The following is a 23,890-nucleotide window of genomic DNA, read 5'->3' as shown; positions in this document are numbered from 1 at the left end:
GTGTATGATTGAGCACTATATTGCGAGGGAAGCTGGAGGAGTTTGAAGTATGGATGAGACAAAAAAATAGGTATCGATGGATTCCATTCAGCTGAAGATTACCTACACTTGACGATCTAGAAAGGAAATGTCTCTTCAGAAAAAAAAAAATCCGTGTAAATAAATTTGCATAATGTTAAGATGTTGTTTTTATGAACGTGCCTACTGTGTACAGTGAAACCTTACCATAACGATACTAGTCTATAGCGATACCTCGATATAACGAACTTTTTTTCGGGATTTTTGAAATTTGTATGAGAAATAACGATAATTTTGCCATAACGAATTATCGTTAGCTTTCGGCTTAGTCACCACCAATATCGTTATAAACAGGTAAAAATTCATGAAAATCCTTCCATTTTAGGAAAGAGCTAAGCCCTTTTTATATCGTATTTACCTATTTTAGTATAACATCGAGGATTTTATGTCTGTGCGTTGTAGCCCTTACCCTTTTAGGTAGCGATATTTAAAAGTGGATACTTATTCCATAGCGATACCTCGATATAGCGATCAGAATTCCATGTTTTTTTCCTATCGTTATGGTAAGGTTTCACTGTAGTAGGGGCGTCGGGCAACCCCGCAACCCTGATAATATCCATGGATCAGTTAATAAGACGGACCGGGATAGTGAGGTCATTAGGGGCTTAACCCCTGTAATATGCCCCCTGCAAAGCCCGCCGACATAACTAAGTTCGTCGCGTTCGGATTTAATTTAGAACGCGTTTTTAATCGTGACTCTCCTTAATAACTCAACACCTTAAGAATAACTCTTTCACGTCCTCTTTCTCAAATATTCTTCTAAAAATCCTATCCTTTTTGAATATGCCTCGATCCAATACCACTGTCGATGTCGACGCTGATTCCAGAGCCTACCTGGCTGCCAAAGAGGTACGAGCGAATCCGTTCCTCCTATGCAACATGAAATCTAAGCTCATCAAATATCATTAGGCAAAGGTAAAGGACCAATTAGTCGCAAAGCTCAAAGAGAATAACTTGCTGTCAGATGATCAGATGAATCAATTCAAGCAAGATATAGTCAACTACAGCCAGAAAGATCGAATAAGAGGATCACAAAGAGGACATGATCGACAGGTTCGAAATACTCGACGTCGACAGCCCAACTTGGAAAAAGAATACAACGAGATATCTCAACACTCTTTCATTGATGCAACAGTAGACTGGATAGAAGATCATGGACCCAGTCGCTGTATCCAAATCTATGAAGATGTCATATCGGTAATTCCATGTGACCAAGGACCAGCACGAACTGAACCGACCGGACGAGAGGAACCTGAGACACCATTTTCTATATCAAGAGCGGTATGGGTACTCATTTTCCTTATTGATCCAGATAAAATGCTAATTAATCGTAAGGAGCCCGGGTTTGTGAAGTCCAATGCTGAATTGATTGATGACCTTGCCTCTGCGACTGATATGAAACCATCGACGGCGATATGTATTCGTGCAAGCATTGTCTTCGCAGACTCAACCTCAGGCGGTAGAAATTATGCATCTGGAATGATGACCATGTCGAACGGGATTGTTTTCGGAGGCCGACTTGGTCGCAACCATATGCTTAGTGATGTGCCTAACCACTATGTTCGAGATCGCTTGATGGATTACATCGACACCCAACTAGAAGAGGACAAGCGAGAGCGCGCTCGACTAGCCGTGTTCACCGACCTTAACCCCGTCGAAATAGAGCAATATTCTACCCTCGTCATGCAGTGGCTCAAAAAGACTCAGCCAAAGTCAGATGTGGAACTAATGACACTCGTCACCGGTGATAAACCCATCAAGACTGACAGTGAAAGAGCACGTGTATTGGACCAAGCGCTGGTTCTACAAGACGTCTATCAGGAAATTGACTTGACACCTAAACCAGGATTTAGTAAACGTACATATGACCGTCCGGGACCCATCATCTACTCAGTAGTAGAACCGGGTCGAAAGGAACCCACACCAGCAGAGTGGAATTTAGACCCCGGCACAGACATTGATAGGGACTGTGATCAGATCCGAGCCATGATTGCCATCTTCGTCTTTCAAAAAGAATGGACGCTCGACGAATTCCGCCTAGTGTTGGGTAACTCCATCGATCGTAAAAATCTATCTATCTTCCTAGACAAGTATGGGCCTACAAAGGGCAATAATACTATTTTTGAGCTTTCGTGGGAGTTCTTCAAGAGGCGTGAGCTTCTCGGCTTGCCGGTGACAAGGAAACCGAAATTCGAGAACGTTCCCCAGGAACTCGACAACAATTCCAAGAAGCGTTCAAACACTACAACGGACGGTGGTAAAGCTCGGGAGAAGCGCTTCAGGAAATAGTGGTTTGTGATTGGGTGGCTGTCTTAAGACGCGAGTGAGGATATCCATTAATATTCTGACATACCCTTTGATCATAAGATGTTTTTGGACATAGTAGTAGGGAACATACAAGATAGCTGCAAAGCGTGGTATAGATCAATTATAGATTTCATTGCTTCCAGAAAAAGGCGTTTTTTCGGTTCTGGTTCATCATACACCTAATCTATATCTTTCGAATGCTGCCTTCATATCACGTCGTGTGTTTGAGTTGAGCCCAATAGGATCTTAGGGGGCATCTGTTAGGAGGGTTTAGTGGGATAAGCAACTAACCACAGTAACCCAAAAATAAAACAACGCTAATACCCCCGCTAAATTTTAGTGGATAACCGCCATATCTGAACCACTAAAAAGCAGGATTACCTTCTTCCATTGCTAAATTTCAATGATGATACTTCGCAGCTATCAAGTTGCTGGTTTTAGATCTGTGCTCTTAGCCAGCTCTTCCCAATCCTCACAGATCTTCAACGTCGCCTCACACTTCTCCTTAACTCTCCCCCACCCGTCGGTTCCTAACGGCACTCGTAGTGGCACTGTCCTCCCCGCCGCCATGCCAGTTCCTTTAACGAGATCAATCATCCGATCTACGGCCTTGTCAGGGTCTCCAGGTTCATTATCTACTACACCAACCATGAAGTCGCGCGCAGCCTCGAAAAATTCCCCATAGTCTACATGGTTGCGCAGCGGCGCAATGTTAACATTGCGGAATACGCGTGTGCCAAAGAAGCCAGGCTCGACGAGTAGGATCTTGATATCAGGTGCGACATACGCAAGTTCCTTTGCAAGGCACTCCGCCATTCCTAGGATGAGTATCAGCAATTTATTCCAATCAGAATATGAAATACGAAAATCACTTGCCCTCCAGGGCGAACTTTGACGCACAGTATCCTGCTATACCAGGATCGCCGTGCCAACCCGCTTGAGAGCTCATATAAAGCAGTGTACCCTTTCCCTTCACACGCAACTTTGGTAAAATTGCTTGAGTTATGTAAAAGGGGCCGAAGAAGTTGGTCTTCATCACATGCTCCAATTCGTCCGGCCTATTCATTATTATGTTAAATCATGATTCTCCTTCCACGATATATGTATTCCGAGCGCTCACTTTAATTCCTCCACGGCACCACTCAAGATATAGCCCGCGTTATTGACGACGACATCAATTCCTTCTGGAAACAAACCCCACGCCTCTTCTATCTTCGCCCGAATAGCATCGGAAGACATAGAAACATCAAGATCCAGGATTTCCGCACCCGTATCTTTGAGATGGGCCAGCTTCGTTTCAGCGGAACGACCCGTTGCGATGACATTATCTCCGGCGGCCCGGAGTTTTCGGACGAAGAGCTCACCGAAGCCACTGGAACAGCCAGTTATTAGCCACGTTTGGGGCATCTTGATTTTGACTTTATAACTCAATGAGATATTTAGAGTTGTAGGTTAGGTGCTAGAACTTGAGAACTCATAAGTACGGACCATTCGGTCAGGCAGCTGCCCAGCCCAAATTACCAACAGCATATTCAATAAATCCGAATAATACGTAGGTATGTTATGCAGAGCCAATAATAGACTGGCCTCCTAATATTATAACGGATCGGCTTCAATTACTTCGTCTTTAGCTCGTAATTCCATTCCGTCCGTGGTAGGTGGTCCGCATACTACGCCGCGACTCCGCAGAAGGAATGGTGGGACTAATGACTACGCCGCTTTCTTCCGACCTGCCGGAGTAACCTCTTTCACGTACGCGATATAGCGTATTAATAAAAGGACTAGCTTTACCTAAGTACTATGTACGTACTTAGAAGATTGATAGAATTAATGAAACAAAGGATTTCAAGATATATTCTCTGTCACACGACACTTTGTCTTTGAAATCAAGTAGATATTTGAATTTTCAACTCCTATCCTTATAATTGGATACGCGTTAAAACCCGTTATAAGACGAGAAGATAAAGCTTCAATAAAGACAAAGGCTAGTACCTAGGTAGGTATATAACTCAACTAGACGGATACCATACATGTATATGGGGGAGATATGAGAAATATACTCCTAGGTAACTATAAATAAAGACTTCAAATACAATAACCATTATTTGCAGACTTTTTTATTATCAAAATACTGAACGTTTCTTTATAGTTTCTTTGAGATAGAAACATACAATGCAATTCAGAGTCTTTATAATACGTGCCAACTCGTGAAATCATCCAGAAGGAATTTCTGAGCTAAGCGGGATTTTCTTCCTGAGAATTGTATTCAAACAAAACGCTATATTCTTCAATCATTCAACCGAATGAACATGCAGTCTATCCAAGAAACGCGCCCGACGCCTCAGTCGCTCCCGAAGCTCATAATTCCATCGGGACGCTATAAGCCTGAGCCAGAAGAGATAACGACAAGACGAGTAGAAAGTTTTTTAGCCTACTGTGTAAAGCACAAGAAGGCGCCTCTCACGCGGCTCCCTTCGATTCCACTCATCCCTCCCCCACCCTCTTCTGACTCAGAGTCAGACACAGACGGGACTAAAGATGAGACCAAGAATGAAGACTCTCAAGATATAGAGAAGGGCGTCGCAGATCTCAAAATAGATAACCCACCAGATACCCTCGCATTTACAGAAAATGAGTGGGAAGTTCTAGAGGCTAGAAGAACAGAGTACCAGCACGCTAAGGCTGAGCATACGGAGGCAATCTTAGAGATGCAGGCTGATCCAAGAGACAGGAAAACAATGCTGCGGGCCAGACACTGGAGAAAGATCAGGGAACGTATCAATTTGGAGATTGCGGTAATCCTAGAGCGGAGACAAATCCGTAGAAATTTTCGACGCGACGCTAACAATCCCAAAGGCATACAAAATTGGTGAAAGATAAATTGGTGAAAGATAAGTATGGCGGCGAATAATAAAGGGGTACAAAGGCTTACGTAAGATATCTTTAGTAAGCACGGGGAGTTGAAATAATAGGGGTAAAGTAAATCAGCGTCAAAAGAAAGAGCAATTTGTGAGTAATATCTTCCAATACCGTATTCATTTCTCACATTAAATCAATATTTATTAATCGTATTTAATTCGTAGGTATTATAAGACTCAAATCTAATATTAATAGTTAATGTCTTAACTTAGCTTAGAACTTTCTATATACAAGGTCTAAGAAACTTCAAATAACTTAACAGTGAATTAATTTCAACTAAATTTTATTCGTATAGGTATGTAATTGACTTATTGCTTCTTTGATACAATTATAACGAGTATGAATCTACCTAGGTACTAGAAAAATGAAGATATGACTCGTTGTGCTGGGGTAGGACACGGGATAACCAACGTGAGTACCTACCTAGTAACCAGCCAAATCATGAATTGGAACTATACATGAATGTATTGTTAGGTACGAAAGATGTCATTGTTTTCAAACATTTCCGTCTCTTATATTACTGTTTTGTAATAGCAGTCTGTTCACGGTGCAGATATATAGGAGGTTTGAAGCCAACAATATCCTCATTATTCTTTCCAAGCCACAAGACATTTCAATCACGACACGATGTCTTCCCAAGACAAACGCATTAACCTAAATCCAGTACCGACCAAAATGCCTAGTCTCCCAAGATATGATAGCGGGGTTGAAGCAACGTTTCAAGAGCGGAGGAATAGAACAATGCCGTTGAGGCCTGATGCTAAGCGTTATTACTCAGAAAGTTCTAGCGCCGAGGCTTCAACCAGGCCGTCAACACAACTTTCCCGTAGCGCTACGTCCCAAAGATCTCCGTACGTCCCATATCGCCCAGGTGCAGTATGGCGCGCGGAGGAGGTGCAAGGGACCGTTTCAACCAGCATGCTTAGTCAGCCTGACAGGTTTCCGAACGAAGGTCAGGCGCAACCTCCCCTAACAGCTGACAACGTAAGATGGCCCTTCCTAGGTGACGACGATGACGAGGAGTCAGACGAGCCGAATGAGGAGTTTCCAGCTGTACCTCTTTCCGATGCACCTCTTCGCAGGCGAGGAGCCATCCGAGTACGTGAACTCACGAATACAGGCATCTCAGGTAGGCTTCCCCTTAGCCCCACTGACGATCAATACGACATCCTGAGCCCGCTCGGCGAAATCCGCCGTGATCCCTTCGGCGCATCACAGAGGCGCGCTCAGCAGGATAGGGAGATGGATCGTGGAAATGGCCCAGATAGTGAGCAATCTTGGACCGCTGGCGACGACAACATTCTCACTGCCAAAAACGTACCGAAACCCGGACGTTAGGATTAGTGCGCTAAATTTGGTGAGATGCAGGTACCCGTTCACGATCGCCCCCTATTTACAACCCCGCCCCGTTTAGTTTCGTACTAAGTTCCGAACGGTTAAACTCCGTGCCCCCGCGCCCGAAAACCCCGGTCGACTACATCCGCCGCCCTTTCGATGAACCTGCCCCACTAAATGTTGTGGATAGGCTTCGGAATGCGGAGCAGGGGATCCGGGATCCCGTTAAGATACATTTGATGGCTCCGGAGAAGATTCGCCGTGGTGTAAAATTCATGTTGCCGGGTCGTAAGTGGTGATGAAGTTGATAAGTAAGTCCGTTCTTCGATTTAATATAAGTCGAACACCTTACTCACGACCTAACTACTTCCGCACCACTTTAAAACTAAGCCTTACTTTTAATACCCTTTCAATTTTAAAACGACTTAATTAAATGAAAAAAAACCCGATTAACTAAGAAATTACTTAGTAAAAATTATAATGTAATCTTTTATATTATTTTTTTTTTAAAGTTTTTATTTATTAATTTAATTTTAAAATTTTTTATTTTAATTATTTGTTTTACCGGCGTACCCGTTATTTTTTTTTTTTTTTATAATGTTCTTAATATTTATAAACTGTGAATTAAAGTTAAATAATACCTTTTTACGTTTTTAAGGCTTTGTTTTTTTTAGCTCGTTTTTTAAATAATTAATCCGGGCTTTAGCGGTGGCGATTTTTAATATTATAATGTTAAATGTTTTATTAATTTTTTAAAATAAAAATCGGTTAATTAACTTTTTAAGCTTTAAACCGGTAATTATTAAACTTTTAATTATTAAATTAACGTTTTTTAAATTAAAAAAAGTTATTAAAATAATAGTAATTATTTTTTAATTAAAATTAAGTGTTAAAATATTAAAAAAATAAAAATTAATTACCGGGGTATAAATGAATTTATTTTAAAACATATAAAAAAATTTTAAAAGTTTTTAACGGTTTTTAAGAAAAATACCGTTAATTTTTTAACTTATTAATATATTATATAACGTTATACGCTTTTTTTTAACTTATTTATAAACTCGTAAAAACTTTAATTTATTAAAATGGTTATTAAATAAAAGTAAATATATTAAAAAAAACTTTCGACGATAATATTTTTTTAAAAAAAAAAAAACACTTAAATTAAAAACTTAAAAAACGTGGGAAAAGTAAATAAATAAAAAAATAATATATATTTTATTAATTTAATATAATTACATGAAATTTAAAATAATATAATTACCGTGGCCGTCGAATATTAATAATCGTTATTAATTAAAATTTAATAATTTAATTAATAATATAAATATTTTTAATAATTATTTAAGTGCGATATTATTATTAATTTAACCGTTAAAAAACGTAATAAACTTTTAATTATAATATTTTTTATATTCGGTTTTATTAAATTATTATTATTAAACGTGTTTATTCGTAAAAATAATAAAAAAATCGAAAACATGGTTATCGTTATTAACACATTTAATTATCGACGTTTAAATACGGTTATCGTTATTTTTAACGATTAAAAACTTTTTATAAACGTCGTTAATAATTATATTATTATTTTTAATATTTTTTATAAACTTTATTTCGTTAACGTTATACGTATATTCGGGTGATATTTTTATTATTTTAAAAGTTTTAAATTAATTAAAAAAAATGGTAATATTATTAACCGTAACGTTATTAACGCGTTTATAATTAATTATTCGAAATTTAATAAATTATAAATTCGAATAACGTGTTATATATCGATTTTGTTAATTTTTTCCGAACGTAATTAATATTTTAAAAAGTTCGAAAATTTTTATTTTAAATTAACGAAATTTATACATTAACGACGCATGGTTTAAACGGTTTAAAGTAATAATTTATTAAGTTATATAAACTTTTTAAATAACGAAAAACTTTTAAATAATTTTACGATATTTTTTTCGAATAAATACACTTAATAATTATTATCGTAAATAATTTTTATTAACGAAGTTATTATAAAACGCATTATAAATAAACGTGTTATTTAAAATGTTATTTATTATAACGAAAATGCGTAATTAAACGAAAAAAATAAGCATTTTAAAAAGTTAAAAACTTAATAATTATAATAATACATTTATTTTTTTAATTAAACGAAGATTAATTAATTTATATATAAATAAAAAAATAAACTTTAACGTAAAAATGTCGCGGTTTTAAAATAATAAAAAATGGTTTAAAAGTAATTAAAACGTGAAAAAGTAATTTAATTTACGTTTAAAATACGATATAAACGGTTATATTTAAACGTTATAACGAAATAAATATTTCGTTTTTAACGTTTTTATATACGTTTATTTTAATTTACATTTTTTAATTTTTTTTTAATATAACTTTAAATAAATTTTTAATTAATTAATAAAAATTTTACATAATACCTTAAATGCACTTAATGTTAAAAAACGAGTTTAAGTAATGTTAATATTTAAAGTACGTGTAATATTATTAACTTCGTTACTTCGTATTAAGGCTTCATATATTCCCGTCTTAGTTTTGCCGGCAGGTATTAATTTAAGGATATTTATAACTTAAGATGGGATATTAAAAAATTACGAGTTTCCAAGGTTGTTATGTTAAATCTTTAAGACAATTCCCATCCCTTTCAATAACTCCCGTCAATTATTTTTTGTCTTACCGTAACGTTCGTTATAATATGTTAAGATCCCTCCTAAAGCCAGTTGTACTACCAGTTATCGGAAGTTACCTACCTAGGCAACTATTAGGTATTTAGGTAGGTACTAGGCAGGTACCTATCAAATTCTTTAAATGCGACGTACTTAACATGATTGTTATATTATCCTCCCAGGACCAGAACCTGCTGCAAATACCTCCCATTATACCGATATTGAATCTAGTGCATTTATGAGGTGAGTTTTAATAGTTGTTCATAGAATACGGACGACGTCCAATTAAAATACGAAAGCTCATATTCGATAATTGTGTGGGCAAGATACGTGTAATGTAGGTACTTAGTAGATAGAATGGAACCTCAGGTGGTATTATTTTCTAGAGGCTTTGGCTTACCATGCATGATGGTGATGTCAATTACCGGCTTTTCCCTGAAGATAACGGAAGCGTTGATCCTTCAACAGCCTCACCAGAAACATGCCGATCCCTGAATCACTTGCATCGGTATTTCGGATACGCCATTAGTCTTCCGATGAAGTACCCGGACCGGTGTGGGTCGATGATCCCTTATACCCTCACTCCACACTTAATCTAGCCCAGCCTTATAGTAACCATCTGGGCACACAGGCCCCATTCTTAAAACCTAACTCTAAGGTGCCACATGTATCTTATATGTAGTTCTCACATCTTCACAATGATATTCAATATATACGTAAATATGTGATAGCTACCGTATCAGGCAACATTTGATCCATAACAGAAATCTATAGTTTGCGAAAAAACTGCACACGGAGCTTTCCGATGTTGAAGGTGGTGGTTGTGGTTTAAAAATGTTTACATATACGCTGCCAATGAGATCTAGGCGAGATTGATACCCTTACCAAGGCGACATATAATACAACTAATGTAACAGTGCAGGAACTCCGATACATACAGGCAACCCAGGTGCTTAAACGGCCTCGACGAAACCGCTAGCCAATAAACACTAGATCGCCTAACTAGAAGACTCCTATGAGCAACAACTCATTTCCAAGTGAAGGCTTCGTGTGCGAAGCAGGCCATCAGCTTTCTGGGCTAGCCGGTATTGATGTGGTATGGGCCTCAGATTTCGTCTTTTGTATAGAAAGGATAATGGTTTGGGCCAGGAAAAAATGTTTTCTCTCTTTATCCTCGGATTGTGTTCGTTGGCTTAACAGGTATACTTCGTTTGTTTTCCTTACTAAGCTAGACGCCTTCATTTACTCTCCTCTAGCTTAGATAGAAGCACTTGCCACCTACCTAGGTACGCATCTTGCGCTATTAATTCTTCAGGTGAGGACTTATAATCACTATACCATTGTCGCGTAACAGGTGTGCTTGAATTGTGTTCATTTCGGGGTTGCATCTAACAGTATTCTATATACAGATTTCCACCCTCTCTTCGCAAAATAGACTACCTAGAAAATTGCCATTGCGGGCAGTTTTACGCATCCTGTCCCCGGAGCTGGGATGCCACAGAAGCTTTAATTAAGCCAATATCCCCCGACAGACAGCATCATGCCATACATTGAGTCGTTCTCCAAAAGGGAGACAGCTCATTTGGACGGCAGTGTCAATCAGGGGAATGCTAGTAGCTATCCCGAGTTTATTGAAGATGGAGGGGTATCATGCTACAATTCTCAGAATTTACAGGAACCCCCACACCTCTCCGGGTCGTCCCTAGCTCAGGACCATGAATCACTTGGGACAACATCAACATCGGCAACTGTTTATAACAATAACTCAGGCAGTACCTATTGGTACGAAGGAGGAGGATTATATTTTGCTGAAGATCCCTTGGTTCTGGAATCCGATCAAACCGTTGATAATTCCGTGTTTGGAGACATACACAATTGGTTGAATGACTTTAGGCAGCTGACCAATGATTCAACCAGCACGGCGGGTACCCGTATGGAGGAGAATCAAAGCGGCTATTCGTATCCACCGAGCCCAGTTCAATCGCAATCAGTTAAGGAACCTTCCTTTCCGCTACCCACTGATGGCCCCAAGCGTTTGAGGCGTGTAAAATGCGAACAATGTGGAAAATTATTCGCCAAAACCAATGATTTGAAGCGACACTACGAGTGCGTTCACTCAACTGATGGCCCGAAGTACCGGTGCATTTGTGGGCATGCTCAACCCCGCAAAGATAACCATAAGCGGCATGCATGTTCCTGTGAGAACGCTATGAAACATCAGTCCTACAGCTGCAAATGCAATACAGAGCATGTTGACAAACAGGCTCACCTGGACCATGTTAAACAGTGTAGCGCAACATTTTATGGCTGCGCGGGTCGTCCAAGGCTAAACAGTGCTATAGCACAATAACCCGAATAGGAATCCATCCTCTCATTCTAGAGGAACTAGTAGGATAAAGATCCAACATCAACGGTGGAGCCCAGCAGGTCTATATTGACAGGCCCTTTTCGAACACCTAAAGATCCTTATGGGCAACGGACCACTCATACCCCGGCCATTCAGTCACTACCTAATTTAGTACCTCAACACAAGTCTCTCGTTCAAATAACTAATCCATTATTGCCTACCTAGTACGCAAATAGATAAGAATAGAAAATATACGACGTTTATTCCCCTTTTATCAGACTTGCATTTTACCTGTGCTGATTTCCAGGTTAATGGATCTATCTCATATTATATCAAGTAAATTTACACCTAAAACTCGGCATATATCAAAGAAAGATGGTGGTCCAGCGACGTCCGATGCTAGCTCCTCTACGTACCTAGATACCTACACATGTCGCAACAAAACGCGAAGGTTCACTACCTGGCCAAACAGTATCAGAGGATATGTGGTATTAACAATATCATACTCTTTATTAGTGAATGGTAATCATGAAATGGCCGTAGAGTTATGTAACATTCCTACCTAGTAGGTACCTACCTAGGTATGTAGGTAGGTACTACGTTAGTAAGTACCGGTATGTCGAAGGCCATACGCGAGAAATGCACATCTGCTACCCTCTAAGGACAACCGTAAGGAAATTAGGCCTCACTATTCATAGATGTCCAATATTGCGCCTATGAGGCTTAATTCGCCAATCGCGAAGTCTTCCGATTTATTCACAGTGAGGCCCATTACACTTAATGAGAAATTGTGATGCAACGAATATTTTGAGTGAGGCTCTTTTTGAATATGGCCGGCCTATTCCCTCGATGACTTCGCCCGGCGCTTAAGGCAATTGTGCATGAGACGGAATAGCTTTAACTCCATCAATCATATTTACTCATTTACATACATGGAATGAAATTCGTACATGCCCAGGTGTAGTGAGGCCTATTCTATCCATGCCACGAAAATCTTGTCCTAGGACTAGTCAATCAAGACATCAGCTTTTCCGAACACTCAACAGTTGCACCATCATTGATGACAATACTAAATTTGATGAACTCACAAATTGTAAATATGAGATACCGATCTATATATAAGGGCAGCCTGAGATTTCAATGTGGGTTAAACATGACTTACAGGATTTGATACTCATTTTTAAACAAACACACCTGAAAGAAGCCCTACTTCAATCATAACCATACGCAGAAGTAAGACTACCTATTCCCTAATATCGACTTTGTTATGACTGCTCTGTAAGGCTTGTGAGCTAATGAATTGTTAGTTGATGGAGTATCATGACTTCAAAAATTCAAAGCCTTGATATACCATACGAAAACTATGTAGGCATCGTTATTCACGGTGGCCGGCGTGCTTATGTCATAATATCGCGATGCCTACAAGATGGGGATTTATTCATCTACCATGTTGTGAATATCGATGTCGATTACGAGCACTATGAAGCTCAGGTATTCCTCAAGGGTGACTTACTAAAAAAGTTATATCTATCCCGCAAAAGGAGAATCCAAAGGTTAAAGCGATCGGATAATCTTAGGTTAAAGAGGAATTTGAGTCGAACGATGCAATGGTGCTAGTTTCTTGTATTCCACAAGAAGGCCTTGGAAGACACCAAAGTTGTCGATTAACTAAGGAAGTAAAAACGTGGTACAAGTTCTCGAAGGAGCACTACCCTCTATTGCCGTCGCCAGTCAGCCATGACTTACATATGCACTCGCATGGCTTACGGCCGAACCACGGACATCCTTCTTACGCTGAAGCTGCCTCATTACCACAGAGAATGATATCTACGAACTGTCCGGTGGACTACCTGTCCAAAACAAAGGAAGGTGTCAAACAGCGAGAGCGGCGCAGGGAGGAAAGGAGTTTGAGAAGAAATCGAGATTTATGGATGGGAAATCTCTCTATATGATCCTACTTCTACAGATTTATGGGTAGATACCATGTTAGGATTCGGGAAGGGGAAGAATCTGCACTCCTTTTTACGACTACACTATGAGGCGTTGAAAGCCACATTCATTTCTACCACAAGACTGTTTGTTGAGCAAACAGAGAATATAAACCCGATGTGGCTAGAAATAACATCGCCGATTTTTGTTAGAAATAAAATAAGGCTCGAAAATATACTAGGTACCTACCTATTCAAGAGAAAAATTCCGTGTATCTTTTATACTTGTGTTACAAAGATCCCGGGCCCCTGAATCCTCCACTTCCTCCATCTTCCTAGTCGCTTCAAGGTGAGGTTCTATTGTAAATCGTAGTATGCATGACTAAAATAGGTAAATAAATGAATAGCTTCCTCTCCCACTAACTCAACTATACACATATCTTGGCCTTGGCTGAGCTAATCTAATGAACTACAGTATCATACTCTTAGATAGAGGTAAGTGAGACTTGTTTACCTAATACAAGCATAATAAGAAAGGACATGGCCAATCTAGTAAGAAAGAGCAAATATAACTTAAGGGATCTTGCAAAGCTTGTTATATGATTGAGTTGTAGTTACACTCTATTAGGTACCTATGTTGTTCAGACCGGAGCTGGCGGCTGTCCCGTCGCCGCGAGGTCCGTTCGCGGAAACCTACCAAGCAAGTATTCATGTATCAATATACCAACCACATAGTCAATGCAGTGTATATAATCCCGACAACTAGGGATGTCGGTGGCGTCCACACTCGGGCTCCGTCGGCAATGGTTGCACGAACGGGTGATCCCTGCGCGGGAGCTAGATGGGAAATATGTGTGTCTCTCGTGCGAGGCTGAACCTCTCCTTTCGGTTAGACAAGCGCAACAGCCACCGACCCAATGCCGGGTCCTCGGAGCAGGTCCTTGAGCACGGTCTACGGTGCCGCGTAACGCCTATCACCAATGACGTTTCCCCATCACATCTGCTAGCGTACGTAGGGACGGGATCCCGAGCGCGCGGGATTGGAAAATGAGGGCTCATCTGATTTAACGATATGAGTCATATGGGGCGTCACAGCATCTGCCGGATTTCCTATTTTTGGATCTATGGAGGTCGCCGAGCATAAATGGCGCGAGACGCCCGGACCTGGATGGGTTAAGTTTATGATATTGAGGAGCTGAGCTTGTGTTTTATGACGGATTGGGCAGGTATGTAATGCGGATCGTCTATGATATAAACTGACGGATTTCGGAGCTGAAAGGGATGATAAAGGAATTGTAGACATTAGGTCGCAGAAGTAGAGAATACTAATACACCTGTATGAATGTTGAATGTTGAGTGTATACGTGTGTATGTGTAGGTGAACATACATGGGCCAGGCTGATGATGTACATGCGTGAGTAGGTACAAGATTGTCGAGTGATGATATCTGAAACTGATGTCATATCAGACCTGTCCGTCCCCGGAATGGCGGTGGAGAGCTTGTGTACCATGGGCTGAACGGGTGTCACGACGTCACAACTATTAAACAATCATGTGTGATTCAAATCTGGTAGGCGGCAGGTCTGGCATATGCACGGCTTAAGACGGCTAGAATCCTTCTCGTGTTACGGTCGTACATACAGGCACTAGATGCGCGGGTATTCCTGGGCTGCTGGGGCATTCCTGTAAGGAACCAGGGGGATTTGGGACAATGTTTCGAGATTTCTTCAGTTATCACAATTTCGGGGGGTACAAGACTAGATGAAAGAACGCCTAATAGAGGTTTGAACTCTTCGTACCGACAAGTTGGTATCGGGTCCGTCGGGTGTGTGCTTTGAGGATTCGATTCGTCCTCCGGATGCCGTCACCCCGTTCCTGCGTCGGTACGTGTTGAAGCACAGCACTAAAAGCATGCAGCCCTGCCTGTCAGCTTCAGGGCTAGCTGATAACGGGCGTAGTTGGGTGGCGATAGGCGGTAGAACCAGTAGAAATGGGCTGCAATTCTAAAATACTCCGAAACCCCAGAAGTACCGGATGTTGGAACGCTAAATAAGCACGCTTGGACTATTTCCATGAATATTTTCTGTGCGAAACTTCATCTTACAGATCTCAGTGCGAGGTTTACGCGGCGGCGAGCAGTCTGGATCCTTGGCGCAAGCTTGATGGGCAGGCAGACAGGCAGGCAGGTTGGGTGGACATGTTCTTTGCGGTTGGATCGGAGAAGGTTGGTTATTCGAGCTGAATAGAATCAGGATTCAGGAATTGATAAACTGGTTATAGTATCTATAGTCTTGGACGGAAGTGGAAAGAGAAGTGTCGATATCTTACATTGTACATACGCACCTAGCTTAGGTAGATATGTATTGCCCACAGCGGAATTTCATCATGTGAGAGAGATGAGTATGTGGATGATTATGTGAACAATAAACTATTTAGGCGTAACTTGCGATTGGCGGCATCAATCCTTGCCGCTTATCACGAACTTGATCGTCCCTCCTTTCAGATGATCGTGGGTCCGGCAACCGATTGTTACGCAACTTTGGGACGGGGCAAGCGAACGTACGGTTAAAATTGACTTGACAGCCAGACAGCCTGATAAACTTGACGCTCAGTCCTCTTCAAGCCTGATTCTGGATTTCGACTACCTGGTAGAATAAATCATATATAGAAATAGATTTCCATGTGCTTGAGTTTTCTAGCCGTACACGAGGATTCAATACGATAAATAATCGATTCGACGTCGAGCAACATCGAGGTATTAGGTACCTACCTACGTCCTGTGTAGCTGAGTCCGAGCTATGTCAGATGTCTCATAAGCCCGCGACCTAGCAGTTAATAGCGTGGGTACGAGATTCAACCCCGCAAAAACCAGCCATGTTGAAGTGGAATTGCTGACCACAATCCTGGCTTGAGTAGCAGAGTAGTTCCTCAGCATCTTGGCTGAGATAGAGATAGGCTCTTGAGTCTTGAAATGTAGCTAGGTATCGGGATTAAAGCCACCCGCCGGGTCAGATCTTCGGGCGATGCTTATTATTGCATGATGATGGATAACGGCTTGCGTACGAAATGCGGTGGCGGTGGAAGCAAGATTCGATTTTGACACCTATCCCACAAATCCATAATTCCACAAGTTAGAGAAATGAGCTGTGAGTGTTTCATCAGCCCATAATCGAACAAGTCGATGTTGGCTGAAATGGCTTCTGTGACGTCTTTAAGCGCCCGTCTAATAACAACCGAATGAGGATACGAATATATTGAAACAAAACAAGAGACAGCTGCAGGCGGCCTTGTTTTCGAGAAGCAAGATTGGAAAATGCAACTCTCCTACTCGCTTGAGTCTTGAGATCCTGCATCCTCTTACCACTTACTTCATGCACGACATATTTCTAATTCAATGTCTGAATCTGATTCGTACAAGACGGGAATTTCGTTTCGACCAGAGACTCTTTGACTCTTCTAGAATTGCGATTACTGTTCTAGAATTTATATTGGCATCCTCGTACGCGCTGCGCTGCGTGTTCGCTTCGCGAAGCGCATTATCTCGATAACTTTGCAGATTTTGAGTTACTCTACGAAGTAGGCGACAGGTTTTTGTAGTTGGTCACTATCAATTACGCCGGTAATGTTCGGTCGCGAACCCCTCTTAGTTCCTTCTTACCCCTGACCTCCCCTGTCAGACAAAGCCTTTATTGGCTGATGAATGGAAGTGGTTCCTGGATAACTGGAGAAGGATGAATGGAAACTTAATGGAGTTACTCCTTTGGGCTTAACCTTGGAAATACCCGAGAGATGCTAGTATACATGCGGCAACGGTTCTGTTCAGCTCTATGGGGTTTATTTCTCAAAGTGAAACCCACACAGTATTAAATCTTAATGTTTTTACTAAGTATTTCATCATTGTACCATTAACTCAGTTTTCGAAAGGTTAGAAAATAAAAGTCTCGGTTCGCCCATTCTGTCCTTGATATCTTCTACTGTATGTAAACGTCTTTCGGCGAGACCGACTCGTCAAAAGTTTATTCTCGTGCTTCTCGCATCTTTCATAATCGCCATGCTTCTTTCTCATGCTTCATTTAGACCTTGCTTTATGTTTCATAGATATCAATCCTGTGCCTAAGAGGTTTGTCGATCATCACGAGGTGTTTCATGAAATATATGCACTCCTTACTTAAGCTAGCTTCACGACCCGCACAAGCCAAGCACACCCGCTGCACAACCTTACAATAACACAGACTCTCTCATCCATTTGACATGGCATCCTAGCCCTCGTATGCTAGGAACTGCGGCTCTTCTAATCCGCATGTGATGGCAGTTGGTGTTAACGGTCCCGATGGATTGACAATGGAGGTGGCTGGTTCTTCTACACGGTTTCGAGAAAATGTCAGGGTCATATCATGATCAATCATCGGACTGAATGGCTTCATTATTAACGATGTTATGAACAAGGTTAGAAAGTGATGTTTATGTACATGTACATTTGACAGTCGGCATTTGTACGATCAATTGGACATCCAATTGTACACAATACACACGCGGAGTCTCTTACCCTATGAGGTTTAAGCGAGAACGAATTACGATAAACGATGAAAAAGTCGATTAAAGAACTGCGCTAAGATGTAACTGTTCCGATCCCCCACCTTCTATTCCCACTAAAATCTTTTAGCGTAGGTACACCAACCGCGACCAACCTTGACTTTTGGGAAGTTCCTATCGTAAGAGAATTGGAGAGCAGGAACATCCATTAAAAGCTCCAGTTCTTGATATCCATCCATTCAGCCATTGAATAAAATAAACTACTACCTATGCAGCAGCGCAGCTACGCAACAATAAAATGAATAGAATGAATTTTGTTACTGTGACTATGTGACAGCTAGACCGCCAATCCAAGACCCCGGCAGCCCGGCACTGACTAGCATTAACACACGCACATACGGTACGGTACACACCATCATCTCAATAATTGCTGACCTTCATTGGCCCAGAGGAGAGCAGAAGGGAGATAGAATAAAAGAGAAAGAAGAAAAAAAAGGGACAGGTCGACTTTTACAACTTCACCTTACCCTGTTTTCCTTACTTGCATCTTATCTCAATTTTCTTTCCCATTTCTTTCTTACGTGGATTATGACGAATAGATTGAGAGCAGTCATCCCTTTCGAATCCCTTTGATTCCGAACTGGTAATTGTTTCCTTTTACTTGCCTAGTAATTATTCGATTTTACCATTTATTCTAGCTTCAATTATTTGATATTTGATAATATCTTACCGTTTCCCTATGTCGTCGAATAATTGATAAGATTCTTAATTTCTTAAACACCACGGTCAGGACCTATTCCTTTGGTGATGATATTTTGAGAATTATATCTTGAGAAGCGCCTCTGTACGGCAATTATATCGTTATTCAACTAATGACCCCACTTTTGGTCGACTCGTTTCCGGTTTAATCGATAGCGTTGAGCCGTCTATTCTGTTTCTGTACATACAGCCGAGCATCCAACCGGATTTGATTTGGCCTGTAGTAGCATACACACATACAGGCGTAGTATCATTATTTTTTTTTTCTATCACGGTGGTACCTGCTGCGACGTACTTCGCTACTTCGCTATTACAGTGCTACAGTATTCTGTATTACACTACTACACTTAATTCACCTACCACAAGCTTCCTCGATACGCTTCTACGCTACTACTATTCAGGACAGAACTCAAGAACTCAAATCCTCCTACCTTGTAGACAAGAATCTTGTCTTTCCCTTCCCTCCCCTTTCTCGTACACCACACCCACATCTTGCATCTCACACCCTTTCCCACACCCATAATCGTACCCATACCCATATCCAATAATTCATACCCCCCGACCGAACACACTGCATATACACATACACTGCACACACACACACACGCACACACGCCTTGCGCCCTGTCGCAGTTCAGAAGTTCAAGTCCAATTCTTTTGAGCGCCGAACCCCTCTCCTCTTCGCCTTCTTCGTCTTAGTCAATTAAGTCGATTCTCGATTTCCAATCAATTCCCGTGCAACATCTTAGCACGACCACTTGTGCTCATTTTTGGGGGCCTATGTCTTGACGAAGTTTCCATATCCGTGTGTGCGACTTAATTCTCTACCCATTTCTCATTACCTACTATCCACTACCAATTCTGCGGCTGCTTCTGTCGCAGCGCAACGAAGCGCAGCCGTCTCCTCACCCGCCTAGACGACGGCCTTATGTTGTCCAACCGTCCAACCTTCGTTTACTGCCCGAGCGAACATTGACGATAATTGAAAAACAAGACACCATTGGATTCTACTTAATTGGTCACAGACGAACCGGTGTTTGATCTTTAGTCGCGACAGATTCACGGCTACTAATTAAACGCATTTCCACCTTGTTCCCACTCTGTTGACCGATTAAAACACCATAACCCAAATCGACTTATTTTTTTGTCTCCCTTGCGGGTAGGATCCGGGTCAGACAAACCTCATTCAGTACTCGACAGGTATTAGCCCTTCCGGTCTAATTCATATCGATACTGGCGCTCGCTGGCCCGCTGTGCCGACCTCAATTGATTCCGATTCGAAGATAAATCAATTCGGATATACAATCCATTCGCCATCCAATATCCACCAATTCATTACGAACCTGCACGACGCCAACCGACGAGACGATTTCCTCTTTTCCTATCCCGACCTTAATCACGACCCCGACTACTTTTATCAATACTTTGTGTGAAGTATATACCTCGTAATTACCCAACCGAGACTCGATAGACCAGAAACATTAGGCGATTTCGGTTCGATACGGGTTAATTCAATCGCGCAATACAACACTGTCTTGTTTTGTAATGATCGCAATTCATCGTCGCGCCTAGCCCACTATTCTAGTGTTGTCAACAAGTTCAGCAAGCAGCTGTCGAGACGACCGCGTTACGGATAGATATAGTAACCCATATTCAAAACATGTCAGTCATGTTACAAACACCTTCTAGGGCATCAACAGCCTCGTCTTCGTCGTTTCAGCCGATTTCTCGCCAGAACACCATGTCTTCCTACGAGGGTTCGCGCTCGGCGCGTCAGTCTAAGCGATACTCTATGTCGGCTTTATACTTGTCTATGTCGGCGAACGAGTCGGATCTAGAAATTGAAGATGATTTGGCAAAAGGTACGGAGTTCAGCATTGTTTTTTTTCTTTTTCGTTCTAGGGTGTGATGGGGCTAATATAGGCGGTGAATTACAGCTCAGAAGATATTGCGCGAGTTAAAATCCAAGATTTCCTCGCAATCAAAGAAGAATTTCGTCCTCGAAAAGGATGTTCGATATCTCGATTCTCGAATTGCCCTATTAATCCAGAACCGGATGGCTTTAGAAGAGGTTTGTTGATTTACCTTTCTGCCTATGATAATCAAATAACTAAATCGGTTACTAGCAAAACGAAGTTGCGAGCCATCTCGAAGACGCGACCGATCTGCAAGAGGGCGCGTTTCCTAACGACGACAAAACACAAAAATATGGCAACCTCTTGTTCTTATTGCAGTCTGAGCCTAGGCACATAGCCCATCTGTGTAGGCTAGTGTCCATGTCTGAGATTGACTCCCTGCTACAGACCGTCATGTTCACCATTTACGGAAATCAATACGAAAGTCGAGAAGAACATCTACTCTTGACTATGTTTCAGGTATGTTCTCTTGTATATCGGATGCCGAGTAGACCTTGCTGATCTTATTTAGTCCGTTTTAACCTATCAATTCGATACGACACCGGAATATTCGTCCCTTCTCCGAGCAAATACGCCGGTCTCCCGTATGATGACTACCTACACTAGGCGTGGTCCCGGGCAGAGTTTCTTGCGAACAGTACTGGCGCAAAGAATCAACAGCTTGATCGAATTGACGGATCTCGACCTCGAGATCAACCCCTTGAAGGTCTATGAGCGCATGTGTCAACAAATCGAGGAAGATACCGGTGGTCTCCCGGCAAATCTTCCTAGAGGCATTACGGGAGAGCAGGCTGCCGAAAACCCCCAAGTCCAGGCTATCATTGAACCTCGTTTGACGATGCTGACGGAAATTGCTAATGGCTTTCTGACTACGATCATCGAGGGACTCGAGGAGGCCCCGTACGGTATTCGATGGATATGCAAGCAGATTCGAAGTTTGACGAAGCGAAAGTACCCCGATGCAAATGACCAGGTCATTTGCACACTGATTGGTGGCTTTTTCTTCCTTCGTTTCATCAATCCCGCTATTGTCACACCGAAATCGTACATGCTTATCGACGGAGTGCCTTCTGAGCGACCTCGGCGTACCTTGACGTTAGTTGCTAAGATGTTGCAGAATCTGGCTAATAAGCCATCGTATGCCAAAGAACCATACATGGCCAAGTTGCAGCCGTTCATCCAACAGAACAAGGACCGTGTCAACAAGTTCATGCTCGACCTTTGTGAGGTTCAAGATTTCTACGAGAGTCTCGAGATGGACAATTATGTTGCACTTTCCAAGAAGGATCTCGAGCTTTCTATCACCCTAAACGAGATATACGCCATGCACGCCTTGATCGAGAAGCATACTGCGGAGCTCTGTAAAGATGAATCGTCTCATTTGTCTCAAATCATTTCGGAGCTAGGCCATGCACCCGCACAAGTACCTCGGAAAGAGAACAGAGCCATTAACCTTCCCCTATTCAGCCGATGGGAGACCGCCATCGATGATTTAACAGCAGCTTTAGATATTACGCAGGAAGAGGTCTACTTCATGGAAGCTAAGTCCATATTTGTACAGGTTATGCGGTCTATCCCTGCGAACAGTTCGGTCGCCCGTCGCCCATTACGCCTGGAGAGAATTGCGGATGCAGCAGCCACATCGAGAAATGACGCAGTTATGGTCCGAAAAGGTATCCGGGCCATGGAACTACTTAGCCAACTCCAGGAGATGAAAGTTATCGATAAATCCGACCAATTTAGCCTCCTCAGGGACGAAGTTGAGCAAGAGTTGCAGCATTTAGGTTCTTTGAAGGACGGTGTCATTGCGGAGACTGCTAAGCTTGAAGAGGTGTACAAGACGATCAGGGACCACAACTCATACCTCGTCGGCCAATTGGAGACGTACAAGAGCTATCTTCACAATGTGCGAAGCCAATCCGAAGGTACGAGACGAAAGCAGCAGAAACAGCAAATTCTTGGCCCGTACAAATTTACTCACCAGCAATTGGAAAAGGAGGGTGTCATTCAGAAGAGCAATGTCCCTGATAACAGAAGGGCCAACATCTACTTTAATTTCACCAGCCCTTTGCCGGGAACCTTTGTGATATCGCTCCATTACAAAGGTGAGTTAGAGGGGCCCTTCGAGGACGTTCCCGCTCAGGCTAACCAGTATATAGGACGCAACCGTGGGCTTCTGGAGCTCGATCTCAAGCTAGATGACCTACTAGAGATGCAGAAGGATAACCAGGACGATTTAGACCTTGAATACGTACAGTTCAACGTCACGAAGGTATTGGCCTTGTTAAACAAGCGCTTTGCTAGAAAGAAGGGTTGGTGATCAGGGGCCACCAGCATTTAGCAACCATTCCCGAGCCTGTCTGGCTTATTTGCCAACCAGTAACTTGCACCACGTTTGTTTCGAGGACCTTGCATGGCGTTCACGGCTGATTACGACTTGATACCATTTTCTTTTTGCTATACCAGAGTGTTACACTCATTTCAGATGAAATTTGCGTCCCTAGGTGCTTATTTTGGCTGCACGCTATGAGGTGCTCCAGGCGCTGATTACACAAGACCTAATACCGGTTGGGTCTCTTTTTAACGAAGGGACAACGGCCAACCTTACTACTGGGATCGATTAACACCGGCCGATACGTTAGCCGGGCGACCCTGACTTACTGCTTCATGGCCACATGCACGAATCATCATTTCTGGGCGGGCGTTTTACCATCGTCCCTATTATTTATACTGTTGTCGCAATACGTCTCGTGTCGTACATGTCATAGGTGGTCTAGTCAATGGAGTTTCCAGAATAATGCACATTGGCTTTTCCTTGGGGGAGGTTTATAAGGAACGTCAGTGAGGTCTCGTGTGGTTCCGACGATATATTTTCATAGGTGTCTAGTAAGGGAAGATGATGAAGGGCGTTTATATCTAGGTTGTCGAACGTTCGTCAAAAGACGAGAGGGTCTGAATGGGTATTCTAGTTGGGGGTTTCCTGGTAGTCTATATCGCTTGGCTGTTGTTACTTCGGCTGGACCGGTGGCCTTTGTCATGCTATTTCAGAAGTGTTCATTTTCCTCGAGCTTCTGAGCAGGGATT

At 41.9% G+C, this 23,890-nt stretch overlaps 6 protein-coding genes across 6 annotated transcripts; 5 read left to right on the top strand and 1 right to left on the bottom strand.

The window, feature by feature from the left end:
* Positions 1 to 861: 861 nt before the first annotated feature.
* Positions 862 to 2,367, top strand: GGS22DRAFT_199231 (uncharacterized protein; the record flags this gene model as incomplete). Its single annotated transcript, XM_047966259.1, has 3 exons — positions 862 to 927; positions 988 to 1,359; positions 1,414 to 2,367. 3 exons carry the CDS (start codon positions 862 to 864, stop codon positions 2,365 to 2,367), a joined length of 1,392 nt encoding a protein of 463 aa, XP_047820745.1.
* Positions 2,368 to 2,808: 441 nt separating this feature from the next.
* On the bottom strand, positions 2,809 to 3,792 carry GGS22DRAFT_178905 (NAD(P)-binding protein; the record flags this gene model as incomplete). Its single annotated transcript, XM_047963628.1, has 3 exons — positions 2,809 to 3,203; positions 3,262 to 3,443; positions 3,506 to 3,792. The coding sequence occupies 3 exons, from the start codon at positions 3,790 to 3,792 to the stop codon at positions 2,809 to 2,811; spliced, it is 864 nt and encodes a 287-aa protein (XP_047820744.1).
* A 902-nt stretch (positions 3,793 to 4,694) lies between these two features.
* Positions 4,695 to 5,265, top strand: GGS22DRAFT_186989 (uncharacterized protein; the record flags this gene model as incomplete). Its single annotated transcript, XM_047964533.1, has 2 exons — positions 4,695 to 5,180; positions 5,242 to 5,265. The coding sequence occupies 2 exons, from the start codon at positions 4,695 to 4,697 to the stop codon at positions 5,263 to 5,265; spliced, it is 510 nt and encodes a 169-aa protein (XP_047820743.1).
* Positions 5,266 to 5,931: 666 nt separating this feature from the next.
* On the top strand, positions 5,932 to 6,642 carry GGS22DRAFT_199230 (uncharacterized protein; the record flags this gene model as incomplete). Its single annotated transcript, XM_047966258.1, has 1 exon — positions 5,932 to 6,642. The coding sequence occupies one exon, from the start codon at positions 5,932 to 5,934 to the stop codon at positions 6,640 to 6,642; it is 711 nt and encodes a 236-aa protein (XP_047820742.1).
* A 4,087-nt stretch (positions 6,643 to 10,729) lies between these two features.
* GGS22DRAFT_199228 (uncharacterized protein) lies at positions 10,730 to 11,926 on the top strand. The gene has a single exon (XM_047966257.1). It carries the CDS (start codon positions 10,864 to 10,866, stop codon positions 11,671 to 11,673), a length of 810 nt encoding a protein of 269 aa, XP_047820741.1. The 5' UTR covers positions 10,730 to 10,863; the 3' UTR covers positions 11,674 to 11,926.
* An 8,633-nt stretch (positions 11,927 to 20,559) lies between these two features.
* On the top strand, positions 20,560 to 23,126 carry GGS22DRAFT_178904 (GTPase; the record flags this gene model as incomplete). Its single annotated transcript, XM_047963627.1, has 5 exons — positions 20,560 to 20,752; positions 20,828 to 20,961; positions 21,017 to 21,265; positions 21,318 to 22,911; positions 22,966 to 23,126. The coding sequence occupies 5 exons, from the start codon at positions 20,560 to 20,562 to the stop codon at positions 23,124 to 23,126; spliced, it is 2,331 nt and encodes a 776-aa protein (XP_047820740.1).
* Between the last annotated feature and the right edge of the window lie 764 nt (positions 23,127 to 23,890).

Source organism: Annulohypoxylon maeteangense (genome assembly GCF_022496945.1).
Source record: "Annulohypoxylon maeteangense strain CBS 123835 unplaced genomic scaffold GGS22scaffold_5, whole genome shotgun sequence".
NCBI classification, from domain to species: domain Eukaryota; kingdom Fungi; phylum Ascomycota; class Sordariomycetes; order Xylariales; family Hypoxylaceae; genus Annulohypoxylon; species Annulohypoxylon maeteangense.
Note: the sequence above shows the minus strand (reverse complement) of the source record. Positions and strands in the feature narration are given on the sequence as shown.